This window comes from Talpa europaea, assembly GCF_964194135.1.
Source record: "Talpa europaea genome assembly, chromosome: 8".
NCBI lineage: Eukaryota > Metazoa > Chordata > Mammalia > Eulipotyphla > Talpidae > Talpa > Talpa europaea.
In genome coordinates, this window is record NC_140075.1 from 53,579,955 (window position 1) to 53,594,784 (window position 14,830).

Genomic DNA, 14,830 nt, shown 5'->3' on the forward strand with positions numbered 1-14,830 from the left:
GGCGGGGCGGCCGGGCCCTGCTCCAGGGGACCCTGCCTAGCCTCTCTCCCCTCTCAACCCCCCACCACCACCTCCAGCGCGGGGGCGCCCGGGCAGCGCGCACTTGCCACCACCACCCCGAATTCTGAGATGCCTTTTGAAAAATCATTAGGAGGCTAAAAGTAATTACAAAAGGGAATGTAATTATGGAGTGGGGGAGGCCGGTTTGAGGGAAGGGGGACGAGCAGGTGGAGACTGGCAGCGGTTCTTAGACTGGGAAGGAAAACAGGTTCCTGATTTCCTCGGAGGGAAGGGCAGGGGGTATGGAAAGCGGCAGAGCTGGATCGGGACAGAGACATTGTCTGGGAAAGACGAGCCAGTGAGGGCCAGAGGCAGGAAGAGATCGGGGTCGGGGAGATTCTGGGAGGGGAGAGAGAGAGGCGGGGTGGCCCGGGAGAGGAAAAGCCTGGCGCTCACGGAGGTGAGCGAGCAAGGACCTGACTTCAAAGAAATCCCGCAGGGGCCGAGCCCGCAAACTTGGAAGTAGTTTTGAGGCCTCGGAAAACGCCTGCACCGAGGGGGGACAGGGTGACAGACGAGTCCGAAGCCCAAGCCTGGGCCGAGCCTGGAGATCCGCTCGCCGCCCCAGAACGCTTTTCCAGGGTCCCTGTGAGTCGAGAAAGAAAAGCAAAGCGAGAGGGGAGACGTGCAGAATAAAGGGGGCCGAACCCCAGGAGAGGGCCTGCAGCAGGGGAGAGCGCCTGTAACTCGAAGCGGAAGGGGGCACGCGGGGTGGGGGCCGGCGGCCGAGCGCCGCTGGCCGCGGGAGATTGATGGCACCGCCCGGGCTGCAAGGACAGGCTGCCGTGCCGGGGCCGCCGTCGGTCGCCGCCGTGGCCGCTGCGCCCCCCGCCCGAGCGGCCCGCCGCGCCCCAGGCCATCCCTACCATTATTAACTTCTGTTTGATTAGGGTAATTGTTCAAACTTGGGCCGGACAGTATGATTAATTACAGTTTAATTAACGTGTCCATTAAGGACACTTAATGCCACGGGGTGGGGGGGGGGAGGGCCGTCGGGGAGGGGGTCGCCCGGTGCAGGCAGAGAGGGAGGGGATGCGATGGGGGGCGGATGGTGAAGACAGAAAGGCCAGAGGAGAGTGGTGGAGAGAAATGGAGTTTCAGAAGAGGCCCAGGGACTCGTGCAGCGTCAGGCATCTAGGTTCCCACCGCGGAGAGACTGGGTTCGCAGGCGAGCTCGAGAGACAGCTTGCAGGCAGCTAGGGAGCACTTGGTCCCAGGGAGCTCCCCAAGAAGGTTTGGCTCCTGCCTAGGCCGGTCGGCGCCGGTGGAGAGAGGCATTCAAGGCCAGGGCCAAACACAGCCCCTCCCCCAATTCATTTCCTAAGTCCCCCACTCAGTGAAGGAAGCCAGGATCTCCCCTACACCAGCTGGGACTGTCTTGGCCCTCCCGTGCCTGCAGAAGCAGCGGAGGAGTTAGTGCTGCTCCTTCCAGCGGTCACTCCCCAGCACCCCAGACCCGAGTGTGTGCCCTGGCTGCTGATGACCCTGCTGCCTCCGCAGCCTCGCTCTCCGGCTTCAACGCCCTGACCCGAAAGTCGGTACCCCTCCCTGCGCCCCTTCTTCCTGAGCTCCATCACCTGGTTTGGCCGGGCCCACGCCTGGCCCCTAGACTGGGAGCTCTGGTATCTCCCCGCTTCTTCCTTGGGGGCAAATTTTGCGGCCCCGGGCCCTTCCTCCCGCCTGGCCCCTCGGTGGAGCGTGGGTCGCAGGTGCCCGGCGCTGGGCGCAGGTGTGCGACCGCTTACCTGGGGCGCGCAGGCCTGGGGGCGGCGGGGAGGCGGCGGGCGCGGCGCGTGGCCCGCGGGCTGGCAGACCCCGAGAGAGCCCGAGTGCCAGAGCGGACGGTGGGTGTGGCGCCCGGCTCGCAGCTGTCAGGCAAGCCCGCCCAGCTCCTGCCTCGCCACTGGGGCAGGGACCGCGCCGCGCCCGTCGCCACGCCATGCGCTCCAGGCTCTGGCCTCCGCTCCGGACGGTGCCGGGACCTCGGGGGCAGGGGTGCAGGTCGCACGCCTCCGCTCCCCGGGCCCTGATGCCCCGCGCTTGCTGAAAGCGGACGCTGCGCGGGAGGGGCCGGCGGGGTAGCGGGTGTGAGCGCGGGGAGCCCGGGAGCGCGGCTGTGCGCGCGCGCGGGGAGGGGCCGCGCCGTCACCCGGAGAGCCCGGCGGATCCCGGACTCCCGCCCGCCGCTCCGCCCGCCGCGCACCTCCGCTCTCCGCTCGCCCCGCTCCTGCCGCCGCCGCACGGTGAGTACCAGCGTCCGGTCAGCAGCCGCCCCCGCGCCTGTGCCTCTAGCTTTTTTCGTTTAGTTCCGATTTGGATTCTTGAGGCTGTTGTTTTTATTAGACCTAAAGACTCCATCGCCTCACTCCCATCACTACCCACCTCCTTCCCGGCCGTCCTCTCTCCAAGCTCACCCCTCAAGCCCCGGCAGGCAGTGAGGGCCCCCGGATCCTCCCTGGCCGCTGCTCCTGGTTGCTGCGCACAACCCTTTGCTCCGGCATTCAGTTCTGGCTCCCGAAATTCGGTTCCTTTCCTAGGATCACCCTTCGACTGACTCCGCGGCCCCGGAGCCCCTTCCTTCCACTGGTGCAAACCCCTGGGGGAGGGCAGACCCTCAAGTTAGGGCGAACACACGTCCGTTCTGAGCGCTCCCTTCACTGCACGCGGGCCGCACACTTGCCGATTTCGGGAAACCGAGAGGACATCGTCATTTCCCAGAACCGCGGCGCCCCTGGCCACCTCCCCAGCGCCCCCCCAACCCTTCTGGGGAGTGTGGGGCTTGTCTTGCCGACCCCTCAGCCGGGGAGTTAGGGCAGTGCTTTTAGTGTTTGCCTGCTAAAATGTTACAAGAGTCTTCAACACACTAGAGGAGCATCAACTTGTTTCTTTCGATCTGCGGAGATAAAGATGAAACAGACAGATAACAGATGAATAGCCTGATACTTGAAGAAGGTATGAAGACAGATGGGAGAAAGAGGAGCGAGCTGGGAGAGACCGGCAGCTCGGGGACAGATAAGATCGACAGATGAGGGGCACCCAGACAGAGAGGGAGGGACAGAGACGGAGACAAACAGAACATCCCGGTCTTCTCGAGGAAGGTTGTTTAATTCGGATCTCCTGTCTGGCTGGAGCTGCCCCTCTGAATATGGATTTTCTTTTACTGCTGAGTGTATGGAAGAAGCCCTCAGGACTGGGCGGCCTGGGCTCCAGAAGTGCCTGTAGCTGTGGGTTGGGAAGGAGACTTCAGTGTCTTAGGACACGTGGCTCAGCGGGGAGACCTAGAGGGCCCCAAGCTTCAGTCCCCAAATTCTCCCATTGCTGAAGTCCGCAGCACAGTTGCTACTCTGCCCCGACCTGAGAGCAAAGCGCTGACCGGCAACAACTTCTGATCAGGAGCTCTGTGGGGGCGTCGGGGGACAGTCAGTATTCCTACCAGTCCCATGCGGTGGGGCAGCGTGGCATGGAGAATACAGGCAGGAGATGCCCCGACAGAGGCAGCCAAGAGCTCCGAGAGCCTCCGTTTGGCCTGAGCAGGAAAGGGTTGTCTGAAGAAAGCAAGCTCAGGGAGTGGCAATTAGAAGCAAAGAAGTGGCTCCTGAGAAACTTCCTTGAGAACCTCCCCGCCCCACGTGCTGCCCCTGGCTGGAAGTCAGCTTTGGTCTGGAACGCAGCTGAAAATACAGGATATGTGGCTAGGACCTGTGTGAACCTGGTGCCACTGATGGCTGGAAAGAACATGGTTTATATTTTCAGCCAGATCTTTCTGCCTAACGAACGTGGGGCTCCGGGTGTGAGGAGAGAAGCTCGGGTTTGTGGAAAGCAGTGCAGTCATCCCGAGGAGCGGGCTGGAAAGAGTCGGGCGCCGTGGGGGCAGCTTCGAGGCTGGGCGCGCGTGGCACGCGCACGAGAGTCGGGTTCAGCACCGCGAACAGCGGCCGCTCCAGCCTCTTCCCCCCTCCCCCCTCCCTCGTGGCCTCCGGACCCTCCTCCTACTCTTTGCCCTTTCCCCGCCCCCTGCTGTCAGGAGGTGGGCAGTGACCGCCCCCTCCCCCCTCCCCACCCCTCTCTGCGCGGCCCCCTCCCGCCCGCGTGCATGCGCGACTGAGCTGAGGGGCCGCGGGTCCCCGAAGTCCGGGCTTGAGGACCCGGGCGCGTAGGGCAGGCTGCGAGAGTGGCCGAGCACACACCGATCTGGGTACCGGGAAGCCCGGGCGATGGCTTTGCTGTGTGGCCTTGGGCAAGTCACTCTCCGTCTCTGGGCCCCACTTCCTCCCCGACCTGAAAAGCGGATTGGGTTCCTAGCTGCCCGGGCATTCCTGAGGTCTCAATTACCCCTCTCCTCCCCCAAACCCCGAGGGCTTTTGTTCCGGCGCCAGCACGCGTCTGAATAACAAAAGGCGCCCATCCAGGGGGCGAATGAGCGTGGACTCCCCATTGCCAAGTTTCCCCCGCGCGCCCCACTCGGCGCACCCCGCTGGGCGGGCCTGAGCCGAGGCGACGCTGAAAATGGCTCATCTGCTCTCTGCTTTCTCTGTTTCGCAGGAGCGGCGGCATGGAGGCTCTCACCACTCAGCTGGGGCCGGGGCGCGAGGGCACCTCCTCTCCCAACTCCAAGCAAGAGCTGCAGCCCTACTCCGGCTCCAGCGCTCTCAAACCCAACCAGGTGGGCGAGACGTCGCTGTACGGGGTGCCTATCGTGTCTCTGGTCATCGACGGCCAGGAGCGCCTGTGCCTGGCTCAGATCTCCAATACCCTCCTCAAGAACTACAGCTACAATGAGATCCACAACCGCCGCGTGGCCCTGGGCATCACGTGCGTGCAGTGCACGCCGGTGCAGCTGGAGATTCTGCGTCGGGCAGGGGCCATGCCCATCTCTTCGCGCCGCTGCGGCATGATCACGAAGCGCGAGGCTGAACGCCTGTGCAAGTCCTTCCTGGGGGAGCACAAGCCACCCAAGCTGCCCGAGAACTTCGCCTTCGACGTGGTGCACGAGTGCGCGTGGGGGTCGCGTGGCAGCTTCATCCCCGCGCGGTACAACAGCTCTCGTGCCAAGTGCATCAAGTGCGGCTACTGCAGCATGTACTTCTCGCCCAACAAGTTCATTTTCCACTCCCACCGCACCCCCGATGCCAAGTACACGCAGCCCGACGCAGCCAACTTCAACTCGTGGCGCCGGCACCTCAAACTCAGCGACAAGTCGGCCACAGACGAACTGAGCCACGCTTGGGAGGACGTCAAAGCCATGTTTAATGGCGGCACGCGCAAGCGGACCTTCTCGCTGCAAGGAGCCGGCGGCGGCGGCGCGAACGGCGGGTCGGGCGGGCAGGGGAAGAGCGTGGCCGGCGGGGGCGCGGGGGGCGGCCCCGGGTGTGGCGCGGACCTGGCGCCAGGCCCACCGCCCCACAAAAGCCTGCGCTGCGGCGAAGACGAGGCAGCTGGGCCTCCCGGGCCGCCTCCCCCGCACCCGCAGCGGGGACTTGGACTGGCGGCGGGAGGCGGCGGCCCCGCGGGCCCGGGAGCGCCCGGTGGCGGCGCGGGCGTGCGCAGCTACCCGGTGATTCCAGTGCCGAGCAAGGGTTTCGGCCTCTTGCAGAAGCTGCCCCCGCCTCTCTTCCCTCATCCCTACGGCTTCCCCACGGCCTTCGGCCTCTGCCCCAAAAAGGACGACCCCGTGCTGGGCGCAGGTGAACCCAAGGGTGGCCCCGGCCCTGGGAGCGGCGGGGGCGCGGGCACCGGCGGCGGCGCGGGCGGCCCGGGAGCCGGCCACTTGCCCCCGGGGCCCGGGGCCGGGCCGGGCGGCGGCGCCATGTTCTGGGGCCACCAGCCTTCCGGGGCAGCCAAGGACGCAGCAGCCGTGGCTGCAGCGGCGGCCGCGGCCACGGTGTACCCGACGTTCCCCATGTTCTGGCCGGCGGCCGGCAGCCTCCCGGTGCCGCCCTATCCCGCCGCGCAGAGCCAGGCCAAGGCCGTGGCCGCTGCCGTGGCGGCTGCGGCGGCCGCTGCTGCGGCGGCGGCTGGCGGCGGCGGGCCCGAGCCCCTGGACGGTGCGGAGCCGGCCAAGGAGGGCGGCCTGGGCGCAGAAGAGCGCTGCCCGAGCGCGCTGTCCCGCGGGCCGCTGGACGAGGACGGCGCAGACGAGGCGCTGCCGCCGCCCCTGGCTCCGCTGGCGCCGCCGCCAGCCCCGGCCGCGCGCAAGGGCTCCTACGTGTCCGCCTTCCGGCCGGTGGTCAAGGACGCGGAGAGCATCGCCAAGCTCTACGGCAGCGCCCGCGACGCCTACGGCGCCGGCCCTGCGCGCGGGCCGGGCCCGGGCGCGGGGGCCGGCGGCGGCTACGTGAGCCCGGATTTTCTCAGCGAGGGCAGCTCGAGTTACCACTCCGCCTCGCCCGACGTGGACACTGCCGACGAGCCCGAGGTGGACGTGGAGTCCAACCGCTTTCCCGACGACGAGAGCGCCCAGGACGAGGCCGAGGCCGGAGCTCCCGGCGCGCCCAACCCCGGCGGCGGCCCGGACGGCGACCAGCCCGCAGGGCCCGCGTCCGCCACGTCGTCCGGCGCCGACGGTCCCACGGACTCTCCCGACGGCGGCAGTCCTCGCCCCCGACGCCGCCCCGCGGTCCCCCCAGCTAGCCGGCCCGCCTTTGGGGACCTGGCCGCCGACGAGGTGGTGCGAAGACCTGAAAGGAGCCCGCCAAGCGGCGGCTATGAGCTGCGAGATCCTTGCGGGCCGCTGGGGGGCCCCGCGCCTGCCAAGGTGAGCCCCGCGCCCGCCCCGCTAGTGGCGCCTCTCAGCTCACCCCTCGGCGCCGCGGGGATCTGGGGTGTGCCCTGGCCGGGTTGGGGACGGGAATTTTGTTCTGAGCGGGCGTTCGAGCAGCAGGCCCGGGCTGCGCTGGGTATACCCGGCTTCGGGGGTGCCGTGGAGCTGGGATCCACCGCTGAGGGTTTCGGAAGATCCGGGGGGGCAGGCCTGGGAAACTCGTGCGCTATGTTTTTGCTGATGGGAGTAGGAAGGAGACAGGCAGAGACTGTCAGCCACACAGAGACGGAAAGAGAGAAGTAACAGCGGTCTGCAGGAGAGAAGGGGAAAGAAAAGGACCCAGACTCAGGGCATAGAGCTGAGGAGACCAGGCCCGTAGCAAGTCAACCAAGATGGGGATCAGAGCCCCCAGGAAAATGAGAGAGAAAGAGAGAGGGGGGGGGAGAACTTCCTCTCCCCCAAGTCTGGTGGTGGAAGTGCAGGATCCCCGAATCTTGCTTCATCCCAACTCTTAGATCTCCTATTCTTTTCAAACTGTCGCCTTGGGTGCCTCGGGGTTTACCGGTGGGAAACTGTCCAGACAGTTGTGGGGGGCGGGAGGGGACTTTCAGGTTGGCGGGGCCGCGAATTTTGGGGTGGGGGGGAGTATGCACCCGAGCCAGCATCGTTGGGCGTTTGCAAGTGGGTGCGCACACCTGTACATTTCCATTCGGTCCATTAAAACACGAATTGCCAGCCGGATGCGAAAGGCCTCATTTATGCGGGGGACGTGGCGCGGGCGGGGGTGGGGTGGGGCGGGGGAAGGTGCCGAAAAGGAGGGCGAAGAGGGTGGGAACGGCTCGGAACGGCCCTTGGCTTGGGACAGGCTTTGTTTTTCGGGTCATTTTCACGAGGGCGCTCGTAGTTACCCCGGATCACAACTGTTTCGGGGTACGAGGGCGCCTGGCTGCACCGCGAGCGTCACGGCCTCCCGGGGCGCCCCGGCCCCCGGCGCGAGCCGGCCCCAGCCGCCCCCTCGGCGTTCCCTCCCGCCGCGACGCCGCCCCGGGCCGCCCCGCGCGGGCCTAACCGCCTGTCCTTTCTCGGCCGCCGCAGGTGTACGCGCCCGAGCGGGACGAGCACGTGAAGAGCGCGGCGGCGCTGGGGTCTGCGGCCTCCTACCTCTGCACCCCGGAGGCCCACGGTAACGCCCCCAGCCCCCCTCCCGGAAACGCGGGCTCTTGTGATGGGGGTGCTGCGGGCCGAAGGCCAGGGCGTGGTGGCGGGGGTGGGGGGTCGTCGCGCGGGGGAGAGAGGTAGAGGCAGCGGGAGCAAAAGGCAGCGGGAACGAAACATAACGAAAGTGACAGGCAGCTGAGAGAACTCCCGAGAACTTCCACCCTCGGTCACTGGACAACAAACTGCCCTACACACACACACACACACACACACACACACACACACTCTCGCACGCGCGCGCACGGGGGACACCTTCTCAAAAACACGTGTGGCAACCCCCGCCATTGATTCTGCCGGGGTCTCTGGCCTCAGGGGTCCCGTGGCCGGGCGGGCCTGGCTGGGGGCGGGGGCGCTGGGCCGCGGGCTCAGGTGCGCCCGAGGCGCGGGGCGGCTGCAGCCAGCGCGGCCTGGGAGGGGGAGCCCGGCCTGCGGTCCCCCGAGCCCGGGGCGCCATGGGGAGGGACCTTGGGTCGCAACCATTCGGGCAGCCGAGCGCAGAAGGGTGTCCCCAGCGCCAGCCCCCCCCCCCACCACCACCACCCCGCGGGCCGGCGCCGCCCAGCAGTCCAGGCGGCCGCGCCAGCTCGCGGTGCCCCAGTATCTGCGCGCGATGTAGGTCGTTTGTCCCTGGTGGGCTCAGCTGCTCGTCATGCTTTTTTCTGAGGGGCTGGGGAGGGGGCGTGGAGCCGAAGAAGCGCGGGCCGCGCGTGGGGGAGGGGTGCTGGGCCCGAAGCCTGAGGGCGCGAGCCCGGCCAGCAGCCGGGAGCCCGCGGCGGCCACGACGCTTTTAATTAGGGCCCGGGCGCCCCGACCGCGGCGGCTCTGAGCGTATCGGGGCCACGGTTTCTTTGCCTCTCCTTGAAACTCGGTTTATTGCCTTTAAGAGCCAGATAAGGAAGACAATCACTCGACCGCTGATGATTTGGAAGCGAGGAAATCCTATCCAGACCAAAGGAGTATCTCCCAACCAAGTCCCGCAAATACTGACCGAGGTGAGCCCGAGGACCCTTGCTTAACCCCCACCGGGGTCCTGGTGCCCAGGTCGCCCAGGTTCCCCCCGGCTGGCACCGGTGGAGAAGGCCTGCAGTCCGGTGGAAGCGGCCACCTCTCCCACTCGGCGCCCGCAGATATTTAAACTGCGCGGGTGAGTGCAGGCCAGAGGTCCTGAGCTGCAACCCTCCTGGGTTTGGGGGCTCTTCCCCGTAAGCGGTGGGGCTTACTAAAACGAAATTAGGGTCCCTAGCACACATATAAAAAGGTGAAAGGGTCCTTCCTGCCCTAAGATAGCTGATGTCAGTTGGGTCCCCTCTTTTATAGGGCAGGTCACTCTCTAAAATGATGACTATACCCCTGAAATGATGGCTTAGAAGATGGGGCTACAGGGTGCCTGTAACTGTGTCAAGGCAGGAGGTCTGGATCAGATTGGGGGCCTAGTACAGATCCCTGGAAGCTCACCCTCCCATCCCAAGACCTCTCCCTGGACAGAACCCCATTTTTCTGTCCTTGTATCCCAGGCGAAGATGGGCTCACCCTGGATGTCACAGGAACTCAGCTAGTGGAGAAAGATATCGAGAACCTGGCCAGAGGTGAGGTTACATCTGTGAAATGGGGGTAACTGTGGTTGAGGGAGAAGAACCCTTCTTATAGAGGGGTGTCATTCCTGTGGCTGTGAATGTGAGAAGACGGGGCTCCTTGGGGAATCAGCTTTCCCTGGGTGAAAGGGGTAACCCCCTGGACACACCATCCTGGCACAGGGGTGTGTATGTGTAGGGGGGTGTGAGAATGAACTCCCTCACCACCCCCTCAGGTTCATTGGAAGTTTGGGTTCCCAGGGCTAGCCCATCTGAACAGTCCAGTGAGAGAGAGAAATGAGTAATGAGCCTCGGAACGTGCATGTGGACAAACCAGGAAGGACAACCTGGGTCTCCCCACCTCAGTGGAAAACGTGACTTTTTCTGAATAGCAAGATTGCAAAGAGACATTTATTTTTGGAATGCCTGCAAGATTACTCTCACACACACACACAGAGACTTAATGCACAACCACCCCACCCTAACTGGGGTGGGAATGGAGGGTGGAACCCTGGGATGAACGCTGAGGCTGCTAGAGCTTGAGTGTGGATTGAGACACAGAAAAAGGGAGCCCCTAACCCCACCTTGCTCCTCTAGCTCCCATTTCTGTGCTTTCTTCCAGCATCTGGTAGGGGAGCCAGATAACAGCAGCCCCATGGGCAGGGCAGCCAGCTCTCCACCACCCCAGGAAAGCTGGTTTCTTAGGCACTATCAGCTTTTTACACTCAACTCTGCCACACACCCCCATCCAGCCCAGGGGTGGGCTCAGGAATTGGTGTGAGGAGGGAGAGAAGCCTCGGTGGTCTTCCACTCTTGCTGGTTACAGATGTTAGAGGATATTCACCCTCCCGGTACTTTAGATGAGGACTGTTAGCAGGGCCTGGGGGCCAGGGACTCCTGAAATTATAAACAAACTGTTGCGAGTAGATGTATTCCTCCAGGGAAGGGATGCAAACCTTTTGACCAGATTCTCCCTGATCCGCATTGTTAAAAGAAGGGACTAGATCTATCATTTGAAGGAGGTAAACTGAGTCCTTCTGGACCAGCCGCTAAAAGTTAGGAGGTTATAAGCCACTTAAAGATGCCAGGGGGGTTAACGCTTGGAACCAGAGCCTCGAAGGCCAACATACATTCTGCCATCCTGACTTTCCAAGTGTTCTCTGAGCTCTGTTTCCTGACCCAAATCCTTTGGAAGCAAATGGGAAAGCTGCGTGCTGAGGTTCTGGACCTGCCCATGGGTGCCACCTTCTGCAGCCCCCATCTCAGGCCTTTCGGCCAGGATGGAACCTGGGTCCCTTAATTCCGGAACTCCCTCTCCTACCTTTACCTCCCACTCTCCCCCCACCCCCTCTTCACAGACGAATTGCAAAAACTGCTCCTGGAACAAATGGAGCTCCGTAAGAAGCTGGAGCGAGAATTTCAGAGTCTCAAAGGTACCTCCATCCCAACCCACCCCAGCCCAGCTCACCCCACCCCACCCCCCATCACCAGAGCCTTGCTTCTGGACGACCGGCTCCTCGCTCCTCGCTATGGGACCCCAGTGCGGGCAGCTGCCCCGCGTGCCCCACAGCGAGCCCCCGAACTCTTTCCCCGGGCTTTCCCGCTAGGCCAAACCAGGGGTGGGGTGGGGTGGGGAGAGGGTGGAGGGAGGGGGCTGTGCGTAACAGCCTTCACTTAATCAATTTGCACAGATAATTTTCAGGATCAAATGAAGAGGGAATTGGCTTATCGAGAAGAAATGGTGCAACAGCTGCAAATTGTCAGAGGTAAGACGCGAGTCAGGTGAGCGCGTGCACGGGCGGTAACTGCCTCTCGTCTGGTAGGAGCCGCAATGTTGGCTCAGTCATTTGGATTTAAATTGAAGGTAATTTAACAATTATTTTTTTTATTTAATATCCTTTGTATACTCTGATTAGCCTCAGAATGGCAAGCGAGCCCAGCAAACGGCTTGCAGGCATCATTACATGGAGTGATTGAACTTCTTATCGCGGCAATTTCCATGGTTTCTAAATTAAAAATCGAGGCGTAAAATTACCTGGGAAGTAATGCCTAAGTTTGCTTTAATTTTGGTTAGATCCGTCTGCCTTTAAGCGCCATCCCAGGCCATTTCCTCCCTCCGCCAAGCTGCAGTTCGGAGCATAGATGCCCCCCCTCCCTCGGTCCCCCGAACTTGTTTCTGGAGGGGCTGAGCGCTGAGGAGGGGGCGAGGCCCGGGCTGCGACCCTGGCCGGCCCAGCGGTGGTCTCCTTTCCTCACCGGCCCCTCCCCATGTCTTCCAGACACTCTGTGTAACGAACTGGACCAGGAGCGGAAGGCGCGCTATGCCATCCAACAGAAATTAAAAGGTGCGGACGCCAGGGAACAAAAGATAGGAGGGTTGCCAGACGCTGGCTGTGAGGCGAGTAAATGAACAGTGGACGCAAGGAAGGAGGGAAGAGAAGAACGGATGGATGGCGGGGCTAGCGAGGACATCATGGGTGAAGCCGAGAGAAGGGGAGTGGGCAGTGATTTTTAACGGGGAGATGGTTCTAGAACGGTGGGATGGGGGAAAAAGAGCCCTTTGAGCTCTGGGCATTGGGAAATCTGCCACACGGTCCACATCTGGCCTTAGGCGGATCGACCTCCCTCTTACTGTGCCTCAGTTTCCTCTTCTGTACAATGGGCCTACTGACCCAGCGCCATGGTTCTGGACCACCAGGATCGCTCTCCTACCCGCCGATCTACTGGCTCACTAGCTTGAGAATCCCTGAGCCAGAAGGGGGTGGGTAAGACCAGGGCGAGGAGGGGAGGGCCCGGGAGGGGGCGCCGCGTGGGCGCGGCGAGGCGCAGGGCAGCAGACCGGGCGTCCAAGCGGGCCCCTCCCGCCTGTCTCTGCAGAAGCCCACGACGCGCTGCACCACTTCTCCTGCAAGATGCTGACGCCCCGCCACTGCACTGGCAACTGCTCCTTTAAGCCCCCGCTGTTGCCCTAGGGCCGGCTCGGCCACCCACGCGCCCTCAAGCCATGCTGCTCTCTTCCTGTAAATACCCCGGCCGCGGCGGCCCCGAGCGAGGAACAAGCCATTCGGACCGGACCGATGTAAATACAGCCGCCCGCCCCCCTCCCGGGCGCCTCGGCCTGGCCCGCCCTCTCCCGGGCGCCCCAGCCCAGGGCCCCGCTTCCCTTTCCAAGTGTAAATACCACCTCTCCCCGCGACTGACCACAGGGCATCGGACCTCACGGGGTTAACTGGACCTGAGGGGGAAAGAAAGGGGGAGAGCGGGGTCCTCCCCCACCCCCCTGACAGCTTCAGGCCCCCGATTGTGAATACAATGTAGCAACTTCGCTGGCGCTGGCCCCGCGCTCCCCGCCCGTCCACTTCTGAAATTCTTGTTCCTGATGACACAGTGGCTATGTGCAATGGAGATACATGTACTGTGGGTCTCTTGGTTCAGTATCGGGCTCGCTTTATTTATGCTATGTTCATTTGGCTGCTTCTTCTGGACCTACTTCAGCCCCATTTTGCATTCTCCTTTTGGTTTTGCTTTTTCTTTTTCTTTTTCTTTCTTTCTTTTCTTTTCTTTTCTTTTTTTTTTTTGGTTGTTGTTGTAAACTCTTGATGTAACAGCACTTTAAATGGGTAACAGCCGACTCACGAGACGGACACCACCTTGAGCCTGTTGGGGAGACCACCCTGTATGCGTGACTTCTGTTTTTAATAAAAAGAAAACCTGTCACTTCCTGGGGCTACGGAAGCGGGCGTGTGTGGGGGGAGGTGGAGGAGGAATGCGCAACAGGTGGTACGTGGTGGCGGTGGGTGCCGCAGGGCGGGTTCTGGGGCGCCCGGGTGAGAATCGCGCGCATTCAGGCGAGCAGCCGCGAGCGCCCGACCTCGCCAACAGTTCCTTCGCGCAAACCCCACTTGCCTCACAGGGCGACCCCTCCCCGGTGTTTAAGACGCGCGCTAGGGCCTGGAGAACTCGCAGGCACCGAGAATCTACTCGTGTCCATTTCCACGACTGCACCCCCCGGGGCAGCGTTCAGAGACCAGCCCTGGTTTCGCACAGTTTGCACCGCGCAGGGACCACAGGCCTGGCCTGGCGCTCTGGGCGCGGGTGGGGGGCGAGGCCTGGACCCGCAGGCGGGAATCCGCGCTTGTGCGCGGGTGCCCGAAGAGGGGGAGACGTGGCACCTCCTCCTGTTCCACGCACATGTTAGCCCGAGAAGGTTTGCTAGGGGCGCGCAGGAAGGAAGCAAGTCTGTCGCCTCGACGGGGTCGGGGGCCAGGCGCCCCAGCCGCTGTGGCGGGGACCTCGCCTTGCCGCGGTTCTCCCGTTCGCCTCAGTTGCCACTGGCCGGGCTGAGGGAAAGCTGGCAACAGAAGCGCCCTGGGGTGGCGGTGGGGTCGGAAAGTGTGGCGGGAGTGGGGCAACACCCAGTGCTGGCAACCATTCACCCTGATTTCCGGTCTCACCTCCACCGCGGACTCGCAGGGGTGCTGTGTTGCACCCTTTTCCTTTCCTAGGCCTCAGTAAAATAACATTCAGGTCTCAGGCCCCGGAGGCGCATAAGGAAAGCTCTGGGAGAGAAGCAGGACTCAGGGCAGCGATCAGCCCGGGCCGACGCCCCGACGACGCCCGCGTGCTCCAGTGGCGTGTCTCCAGGCTGCAGAGGCTCCCCCACCCCCACCCCAGAAGACAGCCTGGGGGCGAGGGCCGGGTTCTGCGCTTCCAGACGAGCAGCTCAGGGCCGGGAACCCTTGGCTGGTCTGAAGTTTCGGGACAGGTGGCCTGGGGCGCCTGGGCTAGGGCCGGCGAGCTGGGGGGTGGCCCTGGAGCGCCTGGAAAGACCCCAAGCGGGGAGTCTGGCCGTGCGGTGGAAGCAGGAAGCCACTCAAGTGCCCTGCCGGGGTCGGAGGCCTCAAATCTAGGAAAATTTCGAGAGCGAGACTCAGAAAAGGCGTGAGCTGGGCGCTTGCGGAGGGCGCGGGGTCAACTAGCAGGTGTCGTCCAGGGATGAAGGCGCCTCGGGGCGCGCGCTCCCCCGGGAGCGGGGGGCCGTCCTACGGGTGGAGCCAGCTGGAGGAGTGGCCCACTGCACCCCCGGCGCTTTTGAGGTCCAGAGAGAAAGTAACGTGTGTCCCCAGGAGGAGCCCGGGGCGAGGGGAGCTGGAACCCAGCTGAGCGCCTGGTCCCACCGCCGCCACGTGGGCGCGCTCGGGGAAGCCACCCTCGCCCTCTC

The 14,830-nt window shown here is 63.7% G+C and overlaps 1 protein-coding gene across 2 annotated transcripts; it reads left to right on the forward strand.

Annotated features, from left to right (window-relative positions):
- Nucleotides 1-4,237: 4,237 nt before the first annotated feature.
- On the forward strand, nt 4,238-12,581 carry SKOR1 (SKI family transcriptional corepressor 1; the record flags this gene model as incomplete). 2 transcript variants are annotated; one of them, XM_084239817.1, is made up of 9 exons in its annotated part: nt 4,238-4,381; nt 4,603-6,814; nt 7,916-8,003; nt 8,923-9,030; nt 9,553-9,624; nt 10,968-11,042; nt 11,301-11,375; nt 11,889-11,954; nt 12,487-12,581. In XM_084239817.1, exons 1-9 carry the CDS (start codon nt 4,275-4,277, stop codon nt 12,579-12,581), a joined length of 2,898 nt encoding a protein of 965 aa, XP_084095943.1. In that variant the 5' UTR covers nt 4,238-4,274. The 2 variants fall into 2 exon arrangements, with proteins under 2 accessions (XP_084095943.1, XP_084095944.1); XM_084239818.1 differs by lacking the exon at nt 4,238-4,381 and having other exon boundaries at nt 4,610-6,814; nt 12,490-12,581.
- Between the last annotated feature and the right edge of the window lie 2,249 nt (nt 12,582-14,830).